This window comes from Mchenga conophoros, linkage group LG10 (assembly GCF_057382185.1).
Source record: "Mchenga conophoros isolate Kocher_MC1m ecotype Shallow Benthic linkage group LG10, M_conophoros_male_GT1.1, whole genome shotgun sequence".
In the NCBI taxonomy this organism is placed as follows: Eukaryota; Metazoa; Chordata; class Actinopteri; order Cichliformes; family Cichlidae; genus Mchenga; species Mchenga conophoros.
Window position 1 is genome coordinate 35,714,729 of NC_140535.1, and position 25,290 is coordinate 35,740,018.

The following is a 25,290-nucleotide window of genomic DNA, read 5'->3' on the forward strand; positions in this document are numbered from 1 at the left end:
TGGCCCGCGAAGCCACACCAAATTACTATCAGAGCTGGCCTACTGCTATTATACAGCTGATATATATATTGTTTAGTATTAAGCTTTGCTTGTTCCATATTCAGTTTTCCAGCAAAACGTGTTTGAGTCCATAAGAAAAGATTCATTCTTATATCTGGAGGAAGATTTTGTTTCAATAAATATTAATGTCAGCCCGCGACTTTGTTCCAGTTTTGAATTTTGGCCCACTGTGTGTTTGAGTTTGACACCCCTGGTTTAGGGGTTGACAGTATTGTTCAGTTTGTTTCTGATCCTCCTTCGTTGGTGTTTGATCTTGTTTTCTGTGCGTCTTTGCTGATTTGATGAAAGCCCCGTTGGGATAACCACATGTTTCTTTACATGTGTTCCTTCTGTTTCCCTTCTGGTTCCAAGTTTGACAATTTTATCTATTTGTATTCAGTTAGGACATCATTGTGATAATTGGCTGTTACACTAATGTCACTTCACACCACACGTTTGCCTGTTTGAAACAGGAAAATAATGCAAACAAAAAGAGATAAAAGCTGTTTCTTAGTACTTGTTGCTGCTTCATGTTCTGTGTGATAGTTTCCATCGAATTCACCAGAATCTGCAAAGCTTGTGACTTCCAGTGATGGACGACAGACTAACTAAAACAAAAGCCTTCCCTTTACGTGCAGTAAGACTTTAGACCAGTGGACGTCCTGCAGGGACACTCAGTACTGACCGCCACCACACACACAGGGTAAAGATAGACAAAAGTGGAAAAGCATCAGCAAAGTTTGAACAGTGTGTTTAATACATGAGTGAAACATCAGGTCTGTGGATGGTTTTGGTTTTCAGAAGATCGATTACAAAAACAGGACGTGGATCGTTAAAGTCCACGCCTTTATTCTCTGATTGGACGAGAGTAGAGTTTCATGACTCATAGTTCAAAGTAATCCTTATTTGTACAGAGCCTCAGTGGAGCGCCGCTCTTTGTGACATCATACAGAGCTGACAGTGAAAAAAGTGAAACCTGAGTTTTAGAGCAGTGTGAAGCCCGACGTCATGACCTGTAACAGCATGTATACTAGGGCTGCCACGATTAGTCGACTAGTCACGATTACGTCGACTATCAAAATCGTCGACAACTGATTTAATAGTCGACACGTCGTTTGAAGCTTTGTAAGATCCCAAAAGACGCAGGAATCAGTAGCAGGATTTAAGAGTGTAATAACGGACTGAAACAGAAGATGGCAGCACTGCATGTACAAGGATGCCAGCTGCCGTTAAACCCCGAAGAAGAAGAAGCAGCTGTGTCCCAGAATTCATAGCGCAGCCCAGCTCAGTTTCCAACAATGGCGGCAGCTAGTTAGTTTTAATATTACTCTTATTATTCTTTCTGGGTCACAAAATAAACGTTTAACATATTTTCAGGTGAGAATGTAGCTGTGTAAACCTCAAATATCTGCTCAGTTTATCAAGACACCGCATATTTTCAAAAGCGCTCCGACGTTTTCGGAGACGTCTGTTACCCACTAGCTCGATAGCTAGCCGGGAGCTAGGCTAACTAGAGCCGTGAGAACACCGGACTCCCGGCAAATCGTTTTCAAACCCACCGCTGTCTTTCGCTACTCAGGTTAAACATGATATATGAGTCACTTAGAGAACTTAAAAATGTTATTGTTTGGCTTTTTGTAGTATTTTATTTGTTCCTGAGTAAATCGGTTTGGCTGAGATTAAAGTTATAGTTTTTACACAGCTGAATAAACATCAAGCAGACAGCTGATTATCAGAAGTGTGAGATGCTCGAGAATATACTCCGGTGTCCTGTTATATTTTAGATAGAAGGAGTTTATTAAACTTCACCGAAACAATCTGCAAATTTCATTAACATTTAATAAACTATCATCTTGTCTTTATTTTTAGTTAGCACCTGAAACACTTAAAGCTGTAAGCTAATGATAGTTATATAAGAGCAGATGCTGCTGGTGCAATAAGCTGTATGGATGATGATCTGATTAGTGACTAATCGCAAAAATAATCGCTGACTAGTCGACTATCAAAATAATCGTTTGTGGCAGCCCTAATGTATATGATGTGTTATTAGCTTCTATTTTGGATTGGCTTTCATCATATAAACCCCCTGAGAATAAAACAGGCTGCATGTAAAATCCTTAAAGGGCTCATTTTACATAAAGATTGTTACCTTCAGTTCTTTCTTATGCTCGTAGTTCTGGACATAATTCTGAGAGCAGGACTTTTACTCAAAGCTTTCTTTGAGTTTCTGTTGGTACTTGAAGGAGAAATAAACTCAGAGTATCCACAAATCTAACTGTGACAAAAACAGGCACCGAGGCAGTCAATGCACAAAGCCTGACGTTATTGGTCGAATATTCAGCCACGCGCATGAGAAGGAGTACAGCTGACAGCGCCTCCTCTGTTTCTGACTAGCTTCATTTCCAGCTGACAAAGATACCTGTGAAGGTCATCGTAGTCTCAGGAGCTTGGAAAGAAAAGCGTCTGGATGTTTCCTCCGACAAGATTGTCCTAAACACAAACTTAACAACGTAGTGCATGCAGCAGAGAGCACCAAGGAATGCTCCGACCTTTACATTGGAGAGACTTCATAAACAAATGGCACAACATGGAAGAGCCACCTCCACGAGACAAGACTCAGGGGCCCATTCAATTCAATTTTATTTACACAGCGCCAAATCACAACAACAGTTCCCTCAAGGAGCTTTATATTGTACAGTAGATCGTACAGTAATGCATAGAGATAAAAACCCAACAATCATATGACCCCCTATGAACAAGCACTTTGGCGACAGTGGGAAGGAAAAACTCCCTTTTAACAGGAAGAAACCTCCAGCAGAATCAGGGAGGGGCGGGGCAATCTGCAGTGATTGGTTGTCCATCTGCATCTAAAGGTCAAAGGTCACTCTTTGAGGACACCAATGTTAACATTGTGGACAGAGAAGACAGATGGTTTGAAAGAGGAGTAAAAGAGGCCATTTATGTCCACTGTGAGCGACCATCTTTGAACAGAGGCGGGGTTTACGACATCAACTCTCTGCCATCTATAATCCAGTTTTGAGATCCTTCCCAGACGCCTTAACGCCCACTCACATCCTGGGCCATCTGACCTCAGGAAATCACATGATAAGGTGGGGCCAGGTTTCACAATGAGCTCACCTGAAACTCTGGCTGATTGGGACCCACACCCAGTTTCACACCTTGGCTCAGGCGATTAGAGGATCATCAGGGGTCCTTTTGTCCCTCTGTGGGGGGAAACTCCTACTGGGTTTATATCTGGGACTCTCCACCATTTGACCTTAGAACTGAAGAAGCTTCTCGGATAAGAGGTGAAACGTCTTCTTAAGGTCAAGATGATTTCTTTCCAAGCTCCTTAGACATTAGAATAGAGACTTACTCTAATATTTAAACTCGTGTACTCATGTAATACAGTGTGAGCTCACACCAAGTCACTTCATTGACGCCAAACAAAGTAATTTGGTGAGCTCACAAAGCAAGACATTAATTTCATCGTGAGTCCTTCACCAGAGTCGGAGAACATCTGAGTTTAAGGCGCGTTACAGTCACCTCGAAGAAAAGAAAAAAGTTAGTACGTGAAAAATGTTGCGGTTTGAAGAGAAGTATCCCAGCAGAAACGATTAGTCCGTCACATGATCAGATTTAAAAAACAGGAACGATTATCGATAATTAGGTGCATGGAAAGGTTTTTTTCCTGTTGGAAATGATGATCGCAGGTGAGGACGATGACAGTTACTAAATGGCCACGCTGTTCTCGATGCGCTCGGGGCTCAGGTACGGATACGGCAGCTCCAGCTGGCTGTTACGCTCTGCGATGGCGTCAGAGATGTCCCGGAGCTGTGCCTGCACCTCCTCCAACAGCCTGCGGTGAGCGTCCTCCCTGAAAATAGCCTCCTTGTAGTGACAGAGAGGAACCTACAGGGGGACACACACAGATTTAATCTTCAAAAACGTGACAAATAACGAGACGCATTACAATGATTTGAAATGAAAATGATCAGAAAGAGAACCTCAGAGGAGGTGCAGAGGGTCGGAGTGACAGGAGGATGGTGGGATAGGAGGAGATGGAGGCAGTGATTGGCTGTGGTGTCCGAGGAGGAGGAGGAAGACAAAAGAAAAAGCTTATGAAGAAGAAAAAATGTAAATGATGAAAAAGAAGAAGATGACAAAGATTTTGAAGAGGAGGAGTTGAGGAAGAAGTGAGTGTAAATGTTTTATGAGGAGTGGGCGGAGCCTCACAAAGTCGATGGCTGGCTGCGACAGCCCATTCAGCGCCATCAGGACGCGGCACGTCGTGTTCACATCTGGCAGGAAGGACATGATGTCATCTTCTGTGACGGCGCCTTTGACCTGCGGAGGAGGGCGCAACATGGCGACCGGACAGTTTGGCACCCAGAAGGCAAAGTCCAGCTGGAGGACAGCAAGAGAGAGGAGACAAACGTGAGGCGGCGGGACATCCTCAGCAGGAAGCCGCGAGCTTTTCCCATCTCTCGCAGTGGCCGACTCACCTGGGAGAAGTTGACGGCAGCGTGCAGAGCAGAGCAGGAGTAGATGAGCGCGGTGACAAACTTGGCCACTTCTGCTCTGGTGTGAAAGCGCTGAGGGAAACCTGTGCAGAGGCATCATAGTCACAATGTTCAGGTGAATGCATGCGTGCACATGTGTGTGCTGTGGGCGAGGGTGGAGTCAAAAAGAGCTGCTCAGTGTTCCAAGCACATAAATAACAAATGTTAATGAACATAAAAACACACGAACATGGAAAACTATCCTGTGGTCAGCTTTATATAATAACATACATATTTATCTCTAATTATTTAACCACTAAAATCCAAAAGTTTTGCTTTTAATATTATATCATTACATCAAACTATCAATATTTAATACCATACAGTGTCAAACACACATCTGCTCAGTATCATTTTATATTGGTGCAACTTTTCAGATCCTCCTCCGCACAGATCCAAAGGTCGACACAGTTTGATGTCGGGTCCCTCTGCTCGTCCCTGCAGAGCCCCGTGATGCTGTGAGCTGACCTGTTACTCTTACATCCACCGACTGAAGCGCTGCCAGTGCGTGCAGCTCTCCATCAGGAGCTCCACCCCCCACCTACACCTCTATACCTACAGCCATCTCCACTTTACGCTTGCAGTTCCACTGCAGCATGAAAGGAGACTCAGCTCTCTCTAAGAACAACTAGCAGTCATTATCATTATTATATTATCGTGAACTAACTTAACGTGTAAACACAGTTTGCTGACAGAATCGTTTGAAACGGTGCAAAGTGATTTGGAGAAACTGCTAAAACGCACCATTACTGAAGCCGTGAGCGTTGATGTCTGTGAGCCAACCATGGAGCTCGGGGTCACGCTGCACCGCGTCGTCTCCATGGTAATACAGTTCCACCCAGCTGGTTACAAACCTGCAACACACACAGATCACAGAGGATCTCCTGTTGCCATCGGATAAAACATTTGCACGAGTGTTCGTGTTTCTCAGGTGTGCTCGTTTACCTGTGCACTGTGTCCCAGATCCTCAGAGCGTCCTGGGCGTAGAAGCTCTGCGGCAGTTTGTCCAAACCGCGGTCGCTCAAGTCTTCGGGGACGCACAGGGTTCGATAGGAAATCCTGGCCGATCCCCTGGAGAGGAGAAGGGGTAATGTCGCCAGACCAGAACCGACAGCCTGGAAGGACGAGACCAGGGAACACAACAGATCTTACTTTGCTTGTTTGTTCTCCTCTTTGTGGTTCCTGTTACTTCCTGCATTTTACCTGATCAAACAGTCCTTTGGAGGCCAGCAGCGACGCTCTGGCCCCGAAGTTTATCTTTAAAGATGTCTTGACGTGTGGCAGTAGCAGCTGTCCATAAAAGAAATGAGAGAAAAGACAGCTCAAGCCATTTAAAAGCAGAAATGATTGGATACAACAATTCTGTTCTCTGATCTCCTGTGGGTGAAGTCGAGCGAGCTGCAGGGGAGCGGGGTTTACCTGGTGCAGTGGGTGTGCATCTGGGAGCTGCCGCAGCGTGGCCACGCAGCACAGCTCTGCCATCATGTGAGTCCGCAGGTAATGTGAGATCAGCTGGTGGCACTGGAAGTCTGCACTGTGAACCCACATCTTAGCCAACAGCCAATCGTAGCCAGAGTCAGAGGGCAGGAAGACCGGGTTCTGAGGGCCAGGTTTCTGCTGCAGCTGAAGGACGGGACCACATTCCCAGGGTGAATGGGCTGAACTTAGACAACAGGATTCCAACTGAAGACAATCGTCACAGTCAGGTTTCTACATAACAAGCAAACCTGGATGGCGATGGGGAGCAGCTGCCCCTGCTGGTTCAGGTGGAGAAGGCACAGCGGGGCGGACAGATACGTCTGCTTTTCATTGATCACGTTGGCTGGAACACCGTCTAGAACCTCGTAGTCCAACAGGTAAATGTTGCCTTTCTGTCACAGCGAACAAACACACTGATTAAAAAGGGCAGCTGCAAATAACGCACAGCTGAAAGTCACAACAGCACACACCTGTAGCTCTTTTTCGAGGGAGGAGCCTTCAGGCAGGAAGGGGCGGAGCATGTCAGAGGTGACAGACAGGTTTGGAGGGAGGTGGCGGGTCTCACGCAGCATGAGAGGGTTGCTGCCGTTCAGACACTGGTAGCCAAAATACCAATCCTCCATCCAATGAGCCTTAACGAACCCTGAGAGACAGAATCAACCATCTCATTATTCTTTGTCACGGAGCCCGATCGCCGAGTCAGGAAGCAAGAAGACTTTATTTGTCACATGCAAGTTGCCCCCCCCCCCCCCCCCCCCCCCCCGACATTATATACACAACACAGACATCACATGGGGAGACAGGTCGGACACCGGTAGTATTACGGAAAAACACTGAAATATAGACTACAATGGGAAAGTCCAGGAGGGGAAAAAAGAGACCTCTACTCATGCTGGGCTCCTGGGAGGAAAGCATGAGAACAGGAAACAAAAAAACTCCTCTGCACAGAAATGTCCACAGCACAGCAATATAGAGCACGTGACCAGCAACAGGGTCGGGTAGGGGGTGTAAGCCGGGGCGCACACAGCCATCCTGCCCAGACCCGCCGTGTCCTCCAGGAGGGAACAAGCATCGAAGGCGTTTGAAAAGGGAGGAGGGATGAGTGCTTATCAGTGTCTGTGTGTGTGCGTGTCCAGAGTTCAGCTGAGACAGTGTCCTTCACCCTGCCAGGCTAAGTAAACAGTCTTCCAGCCAACCCAGGTGGCCTTGCATGGATGGGAAGAACAGACTCAACACAGTCGTTATCAGGGTGTTGTTGTTCGGCTCCAGCCTTGAGCCCACAGCTGGCGCCGAAGGGATAGCAACATGATCATGGTGGTTTTTACTTTAGTGCGAACAACTCATGAGAATTTCAAAGCAGTTCTAACAGTCCAACACTGGTCTCTCAATCTCCCGTTGGAGAGCCGCGAGCTTCGCCATGATGTTATCAAACTTACGCTCCGTGATGTTGTCAGTCTTGTGCTCAAAGAGCCGATTCTGAGAACTCACGATCACAGTGAGCTGCTCCAAGATGTGATCCAATGTACTCTCAGAGGTCTTATTCTGAGTGTTCACAGCAGCCGTAAGCGTCTCCAAGCTCTTAACCATGCTGCACTCAGTGAGCCCATGTTGAGAAGCTGAACCTCGTCCCATCATTTCAATCCCAGCGGGCAGCCTTGTGGGGGTTTGAACAGCCGGTTCCTCTTTCTTAATTCTCCGATAAGTCAGGGCCAAGCCAGCTCCGATCAGCCAGAACCCTGTTATCATGGTTCATAGGTAGATATCTTCAGCGTCCTCGATCCACAGTCCCGCCAGGCACACGATCCTCTGCCACCCGTCCATCGTGTATCCGGCAACGAAAGTCCCTCCAGGGCACTCGGGCTCACCCGAGCCCAGACTTCTCGTTGAGAAAAGGGTGTCAATAGCATTCAGAGACCAGTTGATCAAATCCATAATTCTCTTTAGGTTTTAGAAACAGACTGTGAGAGACTGTTCCAGGGAAAGTAATACAAACGAGACAAGACAAGGACATAGAGGCTAAGCAGGGAAGATAAGGGAGAGGAGGAGAGGAGAAAAGTACAACCGCCTTCGCCAAGAGCCAAAGAGGCGATCGGGCTCAAAGAACTACCCACAAACACACTACAAGAGATACAACGCTAAAAAAAAACAATTACAGATGCTCACAAAACACAGAAACCTACAACAAAGCACAAAATAATCAAAAAGACACAAAACTACTAAAACATAAATACAAATGATGAAAGAACGATACAGTAAATACAAGAATAAAGACCCAGAATAACCACAAGGGGAAATAAAAACTTTGCAGCGATGTCCTGTAGCTAGAAAGGTTCAAAAACACAAAGATGAATGAGATGTGCTGCATTGTTTCTTACTGGCGATGCCATTCTGTTGTGCGCTGTAGGTGAAAATCATCTCCAGCTCTGAAAAACTCTTCCAGGACTCGACTCGGGTGGTGAAGCCGTTCAGATAGTACAGGTTAGTAGCCGGACTGAGGACAGAGGGACAAACACAGCTCAAGCCAGCTGGTTCAGACCACATTTCATTCACAATGTGCACCAACTGTTAGCATTCACCTCTTCTGCGTGTAAAGAAGGTTTGGCCCGAGTTCAAACAGACTGTTCACGTCAACGCACTGCGGAGCGCCATCAACGAAGATTCGCCACCTGAACGAGAGACAACCAGTTTTCAAGCTGTCAGTTTCAAATTTTGTAGGATGGTAGACACCAAAAATGGCACATGTCATTCATCTCTGTGTTTTTGAATCATTCTAGAAAACACACACACACATATACATATACATATATATATATATATATATATATATATATATATATATATATATATATATATATATATATATTAGGGGTGCAACGATACACAAAAAATCACGGTTCGGTTTGATATTTTTTCGATACAAAAAAATGTTCATGCTTTTTTAATTTGTCATTTATTAAAAGTATAAATATGTATTTAACTCAAAAGTACAGGTTTTAAATTTAATGTTGCTGAAACAACAAAGTAATAAAAAAAATTAATCTATCTGATCGAGAAATCACTCATCTTTGGAAAAGAGAGTGTATTACAGAGAAATGGCTCTTTCCAAAATAAAAGCTATACTATACGCTTCTATACTATTAGCTAACTGCGCTAACACACTAGTTCCCACCAATGTAATTGAGCATTGCGTGGCACATCCAACATACTGTTTTACTTTTGTCCATGACGCGCTTACCTTCAGGGTCATACGTCACATGAAAACCAAAATAGTTCCAAAGGTCAGATCTGAATGAGGGTGGGGGAGGTTCAATTTGCCATGTTGCAACGAGCTTAGCTTCTGTCTTGCTAGCTTGCGCTGCGCTCAGTGGATCTGCGCTCGACAGTGCAGCCTAGGCGGAGTAGTCAAACGCAGATCCACTGAGTGTTCAACACAGACAGCATCGTCAGAAGGAAAGTTGATGAAATAAATTAAAAATTTTGTATTGTTCATACATATGCGTATGAACCGAAAGCACTGTATCGAACGGTTCAATATCGATACGAGTATCGTTGCACCCCTAATATATACATATGCTTAGCCTCTTGTATATATGTATATATATATGACACGAACAGGCATGGAGACGCTGCGCAACATTCTTTTTTTCAGTATGATACTCTATGATGTCAGAAATAGCATATTCAATTTAGTTTTAATTATACAGCAGCAAATCACAACAACAGTCACCTCAAAGTGCTTTATATTGTAAGAGAAGGCCCTGACAATCATATGACCCCCTGTGAGCAAGGACTTTGGTGACAGGGGGAAGGAAAAACTTCCTTTTAACAGGAAGAAACCTCTGGCAGAACCAGGCTCAGGGAGGGGCGGGGCCATCTGAGTCCACTGTCAGAGGCCATAAGAAGATCATTTGTAACCTTCACTAAAGCTGTTTCTGTGCTGTGATGAGCTCTGAAACCTGACTGAAACTCTTCAAATAAACCTCTGCAGATGATCTGTTAGCTGTTTGACAACTACTCTTTCAAGGATGTTTGATATAAAGGAAGGTTGGAGATTGGCCTATAATTAGCTAAGACTGCTGGGTCTAGAGATGCTTTTTGAATAAAGGTTTAACTACAGCCAGCTTGAAGGCCTGTGGTACATAGCCGATTATTAGAGATAGGTTGATCATATTTAAGATCGAAGCATTAATTAATGGCAGGATCTTCTAGATATTTCAGCCAGTTCTGCTCCAGCCATATGGGTAAAGATAATATAATACCCCATTTTAGCATTCAAGGTCATAGATCAAAGGTCAGATATCAGTGTGCTGTAAACATGTTATCGTGTTTGGATGACACTGGCCGCCCACAGAGTACAGCTCACAAACACTGCGTGCTGCCCCTCTGCAGGACTCCAGGATGTGGCCAGTCAGAGCGCTGTAAGAGGACCAAAGGTAAACCAGCATGCTAACACTGTGACATCAGGTACCTGATGAGCTGCTGCTGATGTTGCAGCTGTCTGAGCCTCTGCTGCTTCAGCTTCTCTTCTGTCTCCTCCTCCAGCAAACACACTGTGGACCAACAACAGGAAGAACTGCTTTTAGATTCAAAGGAAATGATTTGCATGGGCACACCTGCAGGATGATGTGAGGAAATAAAGAGGTTTTTGTGCTTGGGTCCACATGCCTCTGTTTCCTCCTAACGGTCATTAAACGTCACTCACACTTTCCACTCCGGAGCTCCACGTCGCCATCTGCTGGCCGCAGCCATCTGTCGCACAGGAACACCTGTGTTTCTGAGTCTGACCCCTGACTTTTAGACAGCCTGCAGACCTCCACTCTGCTGCAGTGCCAGTCCAGGTTTGGAAATCTGGTCTGAACCTCGAGCCGGAGCCGAACCAGAATCAGGCGACCCAGAGGACTGCTGGCCTGAACCCGGACTGGACACACCTGTGAGCATGACAGGAAGACACCGTCAAAATAAAACTCCAAGTACTGACCATAAACCATGCCCTTCAGTACTCCCAGCGAACGCTACAAATGAATGAATCTCAAAACTCACCGATCCTGGCAGGAGATGACTGTTGCCGTCGGTCACACGGATGGGCGGAGTCTCGCCCTCAGAGCCAATCAGGCTAAGCCACAGGTGGCTAAAGGTTCCACAGGTGGGGCCAGGTGAGGTGTGAACGGTCACTTCAAACTCCTGACAGGAAGCCATTATGTTGGGCACGATGGGCACAAAGTTGGACGGCGCCACCTGTTGGCCCGAGTGCAGGTTTGTGAGCCTTTCACCTGCGAATTAATATTTAAGACATGTTGTGACCTGTTTCAGGAGAAACTGATGGAGGAGGTTAAGCTGTTTAAGCCGAATCACCTGACAGACACAAAGACACTTCACCTCTGGCTGGAGGGATGATCAGAGCCTCACGTGGTGAAACGGCCGCTTCAAGAGTCTTTACTGAGGTTTCACCTGAAGCTCACGCTTCCTGTTTTATTTGTGAAGATGAGAATCGCCACCATAACTGTCAGTGTCACTATCATCTCAGGACCATCAGAGCTGCGTTAAGGTTGAGAAAGGCTACAGCGAGGCCCTTAAAGACGTTACACTTTGATTATTTTGTTGGAAAGTTTCTTATTTTCTCTCCATGTTTGCTGTCTTTGTTTTGCACCACGACACAGAGAAAAATTCGCTACGTCTCTGTGAAACTCATAGTGAAACTGCGTTGCTTTCAGCTTTCATTTATCTCAGAAACAAAAACGACTCTTACAAACACATTTCTGTCTTTGTGCTGTGCAGGACTCCCGCTGATGCTGACATCAGCTTATTTGTTTACCTTGCTCACATTTGCCTTGGAAATGAAGGGCAGTTAGCGTGGGCTTCCAGCTAACACACTGGCTTCTCCTGACAGATCCACAAGCAGTAAACACTGCTCTCTTTCTTGTTAAAGGTCACGTTGTCAGCCTGACGAGGAAGCTTCCTGCTCCGTGCTTACAAACAGAAATCAGCCATAAAAACACCGGCTGCTGATTTTCCTGTTTCCTCCTATTTTATCATGTTAGAGATGAACCTACGAGTTACATTATCTACAGCGGCTCTGACCCAAGGGTACGTTTAAAAAACCAAATCATTTGTTTATTGGGTAGCAGGCCTCGTTTCCTATAAATAATCCGTAATGAAGAAGTCAGCGCAAAAATCCACTCAATATAAACTCTGCACTTATTTAGTCTTCACTCAATCCTCGTATTCGTTGGACGTTTGATTTTAATTGAACATAAAACAAAAAATAAAAACGTGAAATGACAAATTTAATTAAAAAGGAAATGTGATCATATTATATTGAATGCCATTTAACTGCTACATGAGAGGAAGAAATATATTACTGTCCTGAATTATAAATAACAAAAACTCAACTGACATTGAGTAAAACAATTAGACAAAATCAAATAAAATGTATATTTTTAAATAAAATAAATGAAAATAAAACTTATAAAATATCAGATTTAGATTCAAATTAAAGTTGGAGCGACTGTTTTTTAATGTCAGATTTGTATGAATGAGTGAAGCAAATGAATCAAATTTTGGTACAGAAAGACGGTCAGGTCAGCTTCTACTGGTGGGCCAGATTAAAGGAAAAATTTGCCCTCTTCACCCAAGAGGTGGTGGTGGTGGTTTGGGGGGGTCTCTCTGCTGCAGTGGGAATTTTGCTCCCACAAAATGAACAAAACAAAAGTGTTTGTTTACCTGTCAGAAGATTCTGGTTTCTGGTAATGTTCTGGAAGATTTCTGCATGAAAAACAGGAACATAAAAGAAACTATTAGGGAACAAGCAAAACAGAGTATACACCTGAAGGCCGTTAAAGGGATGGAGACAAACACCGGAGGCAGGTGTGTTAAGAAAAACTAAAGTATGTGAATAAAAAGCTGACTGGCTGAGAGAAACACACAGGTAAACATACCTGCAGAGTGAGCCTCCTCTGCTCCGGCTGAGCTGCCCAGGAGTTGCTTCTCTCCCAGGGTCTCTCTCTCACCCGAGCTCTCTGTTTAGTGCTCCGCCCATCAAGTCAACGGCACATCCTATTGGGTTAAAACAACACCTGAATAACAGGTACTGCTTTCCCGCGTTGTTTCCTTTGTAAACTGATTAATTTAAACATTTTAACAAGCATATAACATATCAACTTATGGATGAATGCTGAGAAAAACAAAAGTGTTACCACATATTAACAACAATAATTACAACATTTTTTACGATTGCATTCATTTCTTCTATTCTATCTAAAATTGATACTTTACAAAAGAAACAAATACCCTAAATCAAGTGACGCATTTAAATAAACAAGATTTACATAAACGTGTAAATAACATTATATACTAAATTTAAAATGAAGTGTCTAAATATATGTCTTACTATCGTTTGTTCATGTATCATTTCAAATATTAACATAAATATGAACAACGGCTACATGTGGGGTTCTATAGTGTAGCGGTTATCACGTCTGCTTTACACGCAGAAGGTCCTGGGTTCGAGCCCCAGTGGAACCACTCACTTTTCATTATTGTTTTTGCTTTTAGGTTATCAATGTGACTGTTGATCAAAACAACTGTACGACAAGAAGATTAAATGCTACATATTCTAATACCTGCCGGACTACATGCCGGTTAACGTCATCACACAAAACGAAAGGATATGAAGCATAACATCCGGTTTGGACAGATAACCTTCAAAATAAAAGCGAAGACTATAAATCGTATTTTTCTAACGTAGCACAAAGGAAAGGATTCAGATTTGTAAAAATCGAAACCAATGTTTTTTATTGTTTATAGTTTGTTTATTTATTGTTTAATATTCGTAAAACAAATATAAGGTTGACATGAATAAAGACATGAAAACCAGAAGAGCCAGTTCACCTGTAATCTGTCGCACGCTGTGGCAAGTGTTTTAACAGTGAGATGAGAAAGAAACGATTAAAACCTAAAACGAACATGGAGATGCCGGGGATTGAACCCGGGACCTCATACATGCGAAGCATGCGCTCTACCACTGAGCTACATCCCCACACGTGTGATTACATAGGACAGACAGGAGTATTTACTGGTAACGGAGGTCGGTGTACTTAAATTTTCCTCGGTTATGTTAAACATCTGAAGCTTTCCTTACAATGACTATTCTAAATGTTTAAACGGTGAAAACACACTCAAAGAGCTCTAAATACACGCATGTGACGACAGTGAAATATGAAACGTTGCGGAAAACCTGATAACATGATGACGAAAAACAGGCCTAATAATTCACTTTAAACCCTCCTGATATCCTCGGTAAGGCGCGTGAAAGGTTCATGTCACCTGGCTGATATTAAGAAGACCCATTCTCCAGCAGTTCACGTGTGATGTTTTCGCTGATACCGGATAAGTATGATTGGGAAGGATACAAGTGACGTGAGCTGCGATGGCCGAGTGGTTAAGGCGTTGGACTTGAAATCCAATGGGGTCTCCCCGCGCAGGTTCGAACCCTGCTCGCAGCGGTATGCTCTCTTTTTTTCCTTAAGAGGCACATTGTTAACTTCACCTCACGCGTTAAAGTTAACTCTAACTGATACGTTAAGGTTAACTCACTATTTCTCCAGTGAAGTTCTAGCCAGAACCGACTAGTTTTCGTACATACATACCTGTGAACCTGTTTGGTCAGTCACTGGAAGAGCATCTATACAAAACCTGCTACATAAGTGCTTTATATATAAACACCTATGTACATATGGAGGGCCAGGAGTGACAAAACGAATTAATTACATGCACCATTTAATAATTAATTAAATGTTTCAAAGTCATCAAAGTCATTTCAAAGTACACCAGACTCATCTGTGTGATGATGATGCTTCTTCTTTTAAACTCCTTATTTGCTGTAGCCACACATGAGGGCCACTTATTCTTCAGCTGAAGGCGGCTGCTACAGCAACAACACGTTCCACAGAGAGCACATGCTAGCAAGAGAGCTAGTGTAGCACAGAAGCAGCAAAGAGCAAAGGCTCGTCAGTTTGGAGTTATTTCACACCTGTTACACCAACAGCTTTTCTTTGAAGGACCTTTTCTTCTTTATTTTCTTTTCCCAGCAGTCAGAGCAGTTGGGGCAGGTCTTCCATCGTCCTTGTATTTTTCCATCTCTCTGTACTGGAACTATAAGCACAGGATGGTTTCAATCTACCAACTGTTAGATTGTGGGAGAGGAACACTTCAGCTGCAGATCTCTGTGACTAGAACTGGGTATTTCTCTCTTTGAGTTATTTGGATGGATGCAGCCTTGGCCAGGTGGAGCAATAACCCAACCCTGTCTGCTCTCATCTGCTACGTTCCTCAGTTTGATTAATATTAAGCTGTTGACTCTTTGAGTGTTCTGATGAATGGTTTGCCATGAAAGCGACTTATTGAACAGAAGAACTTCTTGTAAGCAGAACCTAAACCTCCATGGGGACTTTTAGAGGACGAGCATCACAGCTCACAGCTTCGACCTTTGGGTATTGGTCAGATGTCACTTTCCTTCAGTCTGATCTTCTTTATGTTTCCTGCTGCTTGTCTGATGGAGAAGAACAGCATGAACGTGTAACTGAGGTCCAGACAGCAACAGAGAAGCTGAGTGTGCGTTTATGTAAGTGTGACGACCACAGACAGGATGATTTTCACCTAATACCACCAAACCGAGGTGAAGCTGTTTCCTCTGGGATAAGGAGCCTTCATGGTGTTGTGAACATGTTGTCTACTCCTGCTGTAAGGACAGAACTCCTCCCTTTTGGCAGGCAGCTGTGATGAAATTCATGAAATTGTAAGGTGAAGCCTCGGTTCAGGTGAGGTCAGGTTTGGGAGATAATGTTCAGCCTGCTCTCAGCATCACGAGGCCTGCTGGCAGAGGTCAGGTATCTCACAGCTCCACACGTATGCTCAGAGTTCGACCCTGCCAGGCTGCCAGGAAGCTGCTGCATCCCCATCACGTGATTTGTCCATGCCTCCAGCGTTAACCTTCATGCAGCCTGTGTCACAGACTTGAGGCAGAGGCTCTAATGAAAGACGCCGTGCTGGATCTTCGGGGTTTGAACTCTTAGACTGGAGTCTAAATATGAGAATACATCCAGCCCTGCTGCGACATGAAGACATAAGCATTGTTGTTAGGATATGACATGTGTTTTTATATGTTTATTAGCAGCTTTTCTGTAAAATCCTTTATTTTAAACTGAAAGTAACGGACAGGTGTAACTGTAACAAACGCTTTCACCACCAGGGGGCAGGGTTTCCTAAAAAGCGTCAGTGTGGCTGCCTCCTCAGTAAGGAGAAAATGCAGACGAGGGCCGAGACGAGGTCGGTGCAGCGGTCAGCTGAGCCTTTCTGTGAGCTGACTGGTTAATTACTGCTCCTAAACTGGCTGAATGTGTGGCTGTGATGGTGGATGGTGTGTCTGAGCTGGGAAACACTCCAGTCCTGGGACCTCACACAGTGTTTGCAAACCTGAGGCTGCTGTTAGCTCACATGAGCCCTGTCACACTTAATTAGACACTAACAGCAAAGAAAGGAAGTTGTTTTTACTTAAACCTTTTTTGCTTCTCTGAGCTCGTGTCTGTCCACCGCATCAAATCCATCCATCTCTGTACGGGAGGGCTGTGACTCTAGGACTGCTCTGACCTTTGTCTTTATGCTGGACGTGACTAACAGACTCTCTGGTGTCTCAGTCAGGGCTCCAGATTTTTGAGGACTTGTTCTCAGAGCCCTTTGATTGATATTTATGACAAACCATTTTCAGCTGTGTGCTTGTCTGCTCTTGCTTTGCTGTCGGGGCCTGGGAAATTACGGTCTTTGTTCTGCCTGTCCTGGAAGTTTGCACTACATTTAGAAACGGAGCTCACGGTAGCAGCTCCATCCTCCTGGAATCATCTGAAACTGACTCTCACTGCATCAAATCAATTTTATTTATACAGCAGCAAATCATAACGGCAGTCTCCTCAAGGAGAGCTGGGACCAAAGTAACAAAGGTCACCATCAGTAACACACTACAACGGCAGGGAATCAAATCCCGCAGTGCCAGACGTGTTCCGCTGCTGAAGCCAGTGCATGTCCAGGCCCGTCTGAAGTTTGCCAGAGAGCACATGGATGATACAGCAGAGGATTGGGAGAATGTCATGTGGTCAGATGAAACCAAAGTAGAACTTTTTGGTATAAACTCAACTCGTCGTGTTTGGAGGAAGAAGAATACTGAGTTGCATCCCAAGAACACCATACCTACTGTGAAGCATGGGGGTGGAAACATCATGCTATGGGGCTGTTTTTCTGCCAAGGGGACAGGACGACTGATCCGTGTTAAGGACAGAATGAATGGGGCCATGTATCGTGAGATTTTGAGCCAAAACCTCCTTCCATCAGTGAGAACTTTGAAGATGAAACGAGGCTGGGTCTTCCAACATGACAATGATCCAAAACACACCGCCCGGGCAACAAAGGAGTGGCTCCGTAAGAAGCATTTGAAAGTCCTGGAGTGGCCTAGCCAGTCTCCAGACCTCAACCCCATAGAAAATCTGTGGCGGGAGTTGAAAGTCCGTGTTGCTCGGCGACAGCCCCAAAACATCACTGCTCTCGAGAAGATCTGCATGGAGGAATGGGCCAAAATACCAGCTGCTGTGTGTGCAAACCTGGTAAAGACCTATAGTAAACGTTTGACCTCTGTTATTGCCAACAAAGGTTATGTTACAAAGTATTGAGTTGTATTTTTGTTATTGACCAAATACTTATTTTCCACCCTGATTTACCAATAAATTCTTTACAAATCCTACCATGTGGATTCATGGATTTATTTTTCACATTCTGTCTCTCACAGTTGAAGTGTACCTCTGGTGCAAATTACTGACCTCTGTCATCATTTTAAGTGGGGGAACTTGCACAATCGGTGGCTGACTAAATACTTTTTTGCCCCACTGTATATGCTTTAGCAAAAAGGAAAGTTTGAAGCCTAATCTTGAAAGTAGAGATAGTGTCTGTCTCCTGAATCCAAACTGGAAGCTGGTTCCATAGAAGAGGGGCCTGAAAACTGAAGGCTCTGCCTCCCATTCTACTTTTAAATACTCTAGGAACAACAAGTAGGCCTGCAGAGCGAGAGCGAAGTGCTCTAATAGGGTGATATGGTACTACAAGGTCATTAAGATAAGATGGGGCCTGATTATTTAAGACCTTGTATGTGAGGAGCAGGATTTTGAATTCTGGATTTAACAGGAAGCCAAAACAGGAGAAATCTGCTCTCTTTCTAGTCCCTGTCAGGACTCTTGCTGCAGCATTTTGGATCAGCTGAAGGCTTTTCAGCGAATTTTTTGGACTTCCTGATAATAATGAATTACAGTCGTCCAGCCTGGAAGTAATAAATGCATGAACTAGTTTTTCAGCGTCACTCTGAGACAGGATATTTCTAACTTTAGAGATGTTGCACAAATGGAAGAAAGCAGTCTTACATATTTGTTTAATATGTGCGTTGAAGGACATGTCCTGGTCAAACATGACTCCAAGGTTCCTCACAGTGTTACTGGAGGCCAAGGTAATGCCATCCAGAGTAAGAATCTGGTTAGATACCATATTTCTAAGCTTTTCAGGGCCGAGTACAATAACCTCAGTTTGATCTGAATTAAGAAGCAGAAAGTTAGCGGCCATCCAGGTCTTTGTATCTTTAAGACATTCCTGCAGTTTAACTAATTGGTGTGTGTTATCTGGCTTCATGGACAGATAGAGCTGGGTGTCATCAGCATAGCAGTGTAAATGTATGCTATGTCTTCTAATGATGCTGCCTAAGGGAAGCATGTATAATGTAAACAGAATTGGTCCTAGCACTGAACCCTGTGGAACTCCATAATTAACCTCAGTGTGTGAAGAGGATGTTAAAAGTCCGCTTGTTCATTGTAACTGTTTTATACTACGTTACCCATGATGCACCTCGGTATCTGTACTTCCGGTTGGGAATGTGTTCAGCGCAGTTCTGCACAGATGAGAGGTGTGTCGGAGGAGTAATGTATTTATTTGCATTCCTGTGTGAGTTAATACTGTGTGCGTGCTTACCATGTGAGTATTGTAAGATGAGAGTGATGCTTGTTTGACTTCATCTGTGTAATTTGGTACGTAAGAAGCTAGTCCCGTTGCTATTGCTAAGATGCGTTTTTTGGCCTACTACAGGCAGCCTTGTGTTCAGCCCATATTTCATTCCATATACGACTTACTGTCAAGCATTGTGGTTGTAGGTGGATGTAACTATTTACTATGTTTATTCTCTGAAGCGTTGTAATCTGCAGAGGTCTGGTTTGCCAATGTATACGAGCCAGAAATTCATTTATGGTCTTAGGGTGCCATCTAGTGGCCATGAGGTTATGGCAGATTGTATAACATTACGCTGGAAACCCACAGTACTGTAGAAGGGGTACACTGCTATCTATAGTGGTTAATACAAATGTTTGTTCTTCCTGTTTACAGATGACCACACACACCCATATACACACTCACACCCCCTTTACCTGCATGTGAATACTGTAATGCCTCCCTACCAACGCTGTACATCCTGTTGATGTCATCTGCCACCTCCTTATTAAAGTTATTTGAACTACATCACTGTGGAGTACCATTCCTTCTGACCGAGGACGACTCAGTTGAAGCGTGATCGGCAATCAGTGCAAACATACATTACAGAGGACTCTCCATTTACATGCACGAACTGGAGTCTATTAGATAGATATGATACAAACCACTGCAGCACAGTACCTGTAATACCTACAGCATGCTCTAATCGCTCTAATAGGATATTATGGTCGACAGTATCGAACGCTGCACTGAGGTCTAGCAGGACAAGCACAGAGATGAGTCCACTGTCAGAGGCCATAAGAAGATCATTTGTAACCTTCACTAAAGCTGTTTCTGTGCTGTGATGAGCTCTGAAACCTGACTGAAACTCTTCAAATAAACCTCTGCAGATGATCTGTTAGCTGTTTGACAACTACTCTTTCAAGGATGTTTGATATGAAAGGAAGGTTGGAGATTGGCCTATAATTAGCTAAGACTGCTGGGTCTAGAGATGCTTTTTGAGTAAAGGTTTAACTACAGCTAGCTTGAAGGCCTGTGGTACATAGCCGATCATTAGAGATAGGTTGATCATATTTAAGATCGAAGCATTAATTAATGGCAGGACTTCTTTGAGCAGTTTTGTAGGAATGGGGTCTAAAAGACACGTTGATGGTTTGGAGGAAGTAATTATTGAAGTTAACTCAGAAAGATCAATTGGAGAAAAAGTCTAACTTAACATCAATGGTACTAAGAGTAGCTGTAGATAATATTACATCTGTGGGATGATTACTGGTAATTTTTTCTCTAATGATAAAAATGTTATTTGTGAAGAAGTTCATGAAGTCATTACTAGTTAACGTTAAAGGGATGGTTGGCTCAAAAGAGCTCTGACTTTTTGTCAGCCTGGCTACAGTGCTGAAGAGAAACCTAGGGTTGTTCTTATTTACTTCAATCAGTGATGAATAGTAAGATGTTCTGGCTTTGCGGAGGGCTTTCTTATAAAGCAGCAAACTATTTCTCCAGGCTAAATGATGATCCTCTAAATTTGTGACATGCCATTTCCTCTCCAGATTACGAGTCATCTGCTTTAGGGTACGTGTTTGAGAATTATACCACGGAGTCAGGTACTTCTGATTAGAGACCTTAGTTTTCACAGGAGCTACAGTATCCAGAGTCGTACGTAGTGAGGAGGTGAAATTATTAACAAGATAATCGACCTCTGTTGGGGTAGCGTTCAGATAGCTGCTCTGCTCTGTGTTGGTACAGGGCATTGAAGATGATAACAGTGGGTGGATTATATTCTTAAACTTAGTTACAGCGCTTTCAGAAAGACATCTACTTTGATAAAGTCTACTCTCCTCTGCTGTGTAATCAATTATTGTAAATGTAAATGTTATCAGGAAATGATCAGACAGGAGAGGGTTTTCAGGAAACACTGTTAAATGTTCAGTTTCTATGCCATATGTTAAAACAAGATCTAGAGTGTGATTAAAGTGGTGGGTGGGTTCTTTTACATTTTGAGAGAAACCAATTGAGTCTAATAACAGATTAAATGCCATGTTGAGGCTGTCATTTTTAGCATCTACATGGATGTTAAAATCACCCACAATAATTATTTTATCTGAGCTCAGAACTAAATTAGATATAAAGTCTGAGAAATCAGACAGAAACTCTGTGTAAGGCCCAGGTGGACGATAGATGATAACAAGTAAGTGTTTCACAGCTGGGGTGGACGAGGCTGAGCATAAGGCTTTCAAATGAATTAAAAGTCTGTCTGGGTCTTTGGTTGATTAATAGGCTGGTGTGAAAAATTGCTGCCACACCGCCCCCTTGGCCTGTGCTTCAAGGTTTCCAATCAGAGGACAGATGGGTTTGGCTGTCAGAGGGATGCTTTACTGAGCTGCAGGTCATGGAAGGGTAATAGAGTTTGACGCTGGAGGATCTTTAGGTAAATATCTCATAAGGCTCATACAAGCTAGGTCCTTTAACTTTTGGTAGCCGTTGAAAGGATACAGTTGTGCAGAGGCGGAGCGTGGCTTACTGGGCTTAAGCCCGGGTTGTTTTGTCAGAAGCCCGGGGTCTTTTGTAGTGTAATTTTTTCATAGTTAGATGCCTGGCTGACAACTGTATAAAACAAAAAGTACACACAATATTCGAAGCACATAGTGCACACTGTGGGAATTTATGATTGTGCGTGAATCCCCCCTGATATTGGTATAATCCGAGCTCAGGCACTAAGCGACTGAGCGAGGGGGCGGGGCAGCTGCTGCCCGTGAGTGCGCTGTTGGAGAAACGGAGCCAGCCATACTAAGGAGAGCTTAAGTTTGACCAGGTACCAAAGCAAATCATTTGTACCGTACAAATAATGTAAATATGACGGTGCATCACGAAAGATTGATATCAAACTGATCACTTGACCAATATTACGTTACTCGCTCTTCAAGTGAATCAACAAATGGCGAAATGAAAAGCCGAACAACAACAACAGCTGTTTCTATAGAGAGTCTTAGCTTACGCCTGTTTATTTCATATTTTCAGTTCTTACCCTCCCGACTAAATCGGTTTCAGTTATGTACTGAAACATAAGAATGGACATTAGAGGCTTCTTTCAAAGAAAAAACTCAGGTAAATGTTATTTTATATATTATGCTTTGTATGTTGTTCAGTATATTTCTATGCAAAACAAGAGGGGTTTCAGTACACAGCAGGATATTCACATTTATAACCAGATATTTACACTTTATGGAGAAAACATAAAACATTTTTACTGCACAACATCAATTTAGAGTAAACTTTTGTTTTAGATAAATATTGAAATATATTTTGAATCAGTTAAATGTCAGAATAAAGAGAGACAGAGCTTCTATTTATCATCACTTTCATCAAATGTAGGAGTACATGTACACTAAGTTTGTTAATTAATAAGAAAACTCCAGACGATTCCATTCTGAGCTGAAGAAGCTTCTGATTGGTTCGTAGAGTCCATGTGAGTAAACTGGTGGCACAGCTGTGGATGCATATAAGGCAAAACACAGAGCCTGTTTCTGTGACATGGGAACATCAAGAGATGTCAACCAAAACAGCAGGAACAGAACTGTGGAGCTGCATAAGTGTGGCTCAGTTTGAATACAATTTGGTGCCATTTACAATTAAGAAATACAGATAGTTTCTCTCTTTACTCTTAAAGTTAACAAATATGTTTTTATATTTATCTAAAAAAAATAAATATTTAGTCTGATTTGATGTTACAATTAAAAAAGTGTTTTTATCTGAAGAGTAAATATCTGGTTTCAACTGTAGATTTGATGATTGTCAGCACAGAGAGGGAACAAGAGCAGGTGAGACACACCTGTTAGTCACATGGTTGTTTGCCAAAAGTATCACCGTATCACAGGTCCTCATGTATCTCGTACCTCGTGTTTCTTTTTAGGTTTGTTATTTTTCATATTCTATATTTATTAAGTTCTGCAGCTTGTTTGCACAACAAGGCTAAATAATTATATAAACTTTTCTCAATCTAAATATTGTACTTTGGTAGAATTAAAAAATAAGTGTAGTGCAGGTCTATGATGGTTTTTAGTGCTGCTATCATCTAGTTCAGATTCTGGTTCTGTCTTGGTTAAGTCCTCAGTAGTCCTGATTTTGAACTGTTGTAGTCCTGTTTTAATTCTGGATCAGTTCTGGGTCTGGTTGAATCGGGGTTTAGTCCTCGTGTCTTGATACAGCCCGACTTTGTTCTGCCTCGCTGCTTAATTAAAAACTAGTCTAAGGTGTCCTGCACATGTGATATATATTTTTCCCTCTATGAAGTCATTCTTTTTTGAACAAAACTCAAAACAGAGCCAATTAATCTTTCAGTCATTTCTAACCCCCCCCCCCCAAGGGGAAAAAAAAATCCCACATGCATACTACCCTTTTGGGCTAAGCCCCGGGTGTTTCAGATGTCTGGCTCCGCCTCTGCAGTTGTGGTATACCAGTGTTCAGAAACACCATTATTACTTTAGTGTTACTTTAACACAAAATCAGGGTTGACCCGGGACAGCTGCTATGAGTCACACTATGCAGGCCTTTTCACATCGGACGCATGCGCTGTGCTCGCCGCTAACTAAGAGCAAAGGATCCAGAATTTGTTGCGCTGGCTGCTGAGCTCTGCTTGTATATCGTTTAGTAGCGGCCGCTCTACGTGTACTAGATCCACCTGATCCTTGTCGTTTCAAAACATGTATCTCTCTGATTTTATCTCCTCTCACGGTTAAGCGATAAGAGACGTGAAAGGGCATTTATTCTTCCATGACCTACAGCTCAAAAGAGCGCCCCTTCGACAGCCAAACCCATCTGTTCTCTGATTGGATATTTAAATTTGTGATTGACATGACATTGACCAATCAGCTGAAAGGAAGAAAAATTGGGTCAAAATTTGTACTTGTAAGTTGAAACTTGAGTGCAGAGTTTCCTCAGTGTGGCCTGCTCCGGCGACTGACTTCAGACTGATGTTAAATGTCCTGCAGGCTCCAAACGCTCAGCGTGTTACCGGCACGGCTCTTCCACGATGACTTTTGCGGCTCATAAATGTTGGTTGTACTTGTATATTTCTTCTTAATACATTTGTTGTGCTGTGTGTGAGATTGTGTCTCTCAAGGGTCATATTATACTGGGTAGATTCATGAAATGAATTGAATTACCTAAGCTACATGCATGACTCCATCATATTCCTCCTTCATCGTGCAAAATGAAAAATATGGTTTTATAAATAGCTTTGTGTGCACAAACTGGTTCCAGCTCTGCAGTGTAAACGGTGCTTTTCATTGGTGGTAATGTGATGTAAATGTATTCAGCTGCTGGAGGGTTTTCATGGAGAATTAAACCTGAGGACTCCAAAATTAGAGGAACCCCTCTGAACGCTGCGCTGCTGCGTCTTCATTTACATTTTGATCTGCGACCTCTGAATCATCGTAGCAGTGACTGAGCTTTTTCTCTTGTTGCCACACAAACGTTCGCTCTACTGTCAGCACGGTAATACATTAACCGCCTTTACACTCGCAGCCTCTGCGTGTGTTTACATGCAGTTTAGCCGGGCTGCACGCATGCATCAGGATCACCGAGGTCAGACGGCCAGAGTCTGACGTCAAAGCATGTTCAGATGAGACACGACAGGTGAATCGGGAGAAGATTGACAAAGATGTCAGCCTGACACGTTCTCAGCTGGTTATGAGCTAAAGAAACAGTTAAATGTGTAAAATGTGCCTTTGCATCACTGCTGGAACATTTTCAGCAGCTCAGCTGGTAACGTTTGCAGAAAGTGCAGTTTAACCCTGTAACACCTACCGTAGAACCAAGTCCGCTAGAGCTTATCTTTATATTTTTACATGCTGTAGTGCCATTTGTGGGAGCATTTCAAGTTACTATACATCAATATAACTGTTATAGCCCAAATTATAATAATATGTATGCATTAAGTGCATAGTAACTACATAAATTGCAAAAAAAAAAGTGCAATAAACTACAAAAAAATTGAAAATCGTTTTTGTTTTGTTTTTTCCATATATTGCTAGTTAGAGGTTTTTCAGCGGTTTATCCCTCAAAACTGTAAATACAAAAAAGTTGCACAAAATAGTTTCCAACCACGAGAAATTTATTTTGAGTGTCTTCATAGTTTTATTGTTGA

The 25,290-nt window shown here is 43.2% G+C and overlaps 1 protein-coding gene and 3 non-coding genes across 4 annotated transcripts; 2 read left to right on the plus strand and 2 right to left on the minus strand.

Moving 5' to 3' along the window:
* Positions 1–2,696: 2,696 nt before the first annotated feature.
* LOC146566369 (hydroperoxide isomerase ALOXE3) lies at positions 2,697–13,712 on the minus strand. The gene is made up of 17 exons (XM_085288018.1): positions 13,607–13,712; positions 13,016–13,133; positions 12,801–12,842; positions 11,121–11,315; positions 10,783–11,008; positions 10,549–10,630; positions 8,657–8,746; positions 8,456–8,571; positions 6,551–6,723; positions 6,329–6,472; positions 6,021–6,224; positions 5,805–5,891; positions 5,547–5,716; positions 5,346–5,455; positions 4,545–4,645; positions 4,276–4,446; positions 2,697–3,951 (listed from the first exon to the last, which is right to left on the minus strand). Exons 4-17 carry the CDS (start codon positions 11,274–11,276, stop codon positions 3,772–3,774), a joined length of 2,010 nt encoding a protein of 669 aa, XP_085144144.1. The 5' UTR covers positions 11,277–11,315; positions 12,801–12,842; positions 13,016–13,133; positions 13,607–13,712; the 3' UTR covers positions 2,697–3,771.
* On the plus strand, positions 13,529–13,601 carry trnav-uac (transfer RNA valine (anticodon UAC)). Its single transcript has one exon. It is a non-coding gene; the product is annotated as a tRNA-Val (tRNA).
* A 331-nt stretch (positions 13,713–14,043) lies between the features above and the next one.
* On the minus strand, positions 14,044–14,115 carry trnaa-cgc (transfer RNA alanine (anticodon CGC)). The gene has a single exon. It is a non-coding gene; the product is annotated as a tRNA-Ala (tRNA).
* A 384-nt stretch (positions 14,116–14,499) lies between these two features.
* On the plus strand, positions 14,500–14,581 carry trnas-uga (transfer RNA serine (anticodon UGA)). The gene has a single exon. It is a non-coding gene; the product is annotated as a tRNA-Ser (tRNA).
* Positions 14,582–25,290: the final 10,709 nt, after the last annotated feature.

Bases quoted from the DNA above. Each gene is read 5' to 3' on its own strand.
- LOC146566369 (XM_085288018.1), bottom strand. From the start codon at position 11,276: ATGGCTTCCTGTCAGGAGTTTGAAGTGACCGTTCACACCTCACCTGGC. The intron at 5,456-5,546 runs GTAAACGAGCAC...TGTGTGTTGCAG, and splicing joins ATCTGGGACACAGTGCACAG to GTTTGTAACCAGCTGGGTGG. The intron at 3,952-4,275 runs GTGAGGCTCCGC...GTCCCCCTGTAG, and splicing joins CGCAGCCAGCCATCGACTTT to GTTCCTCTCTGTCACTACAA.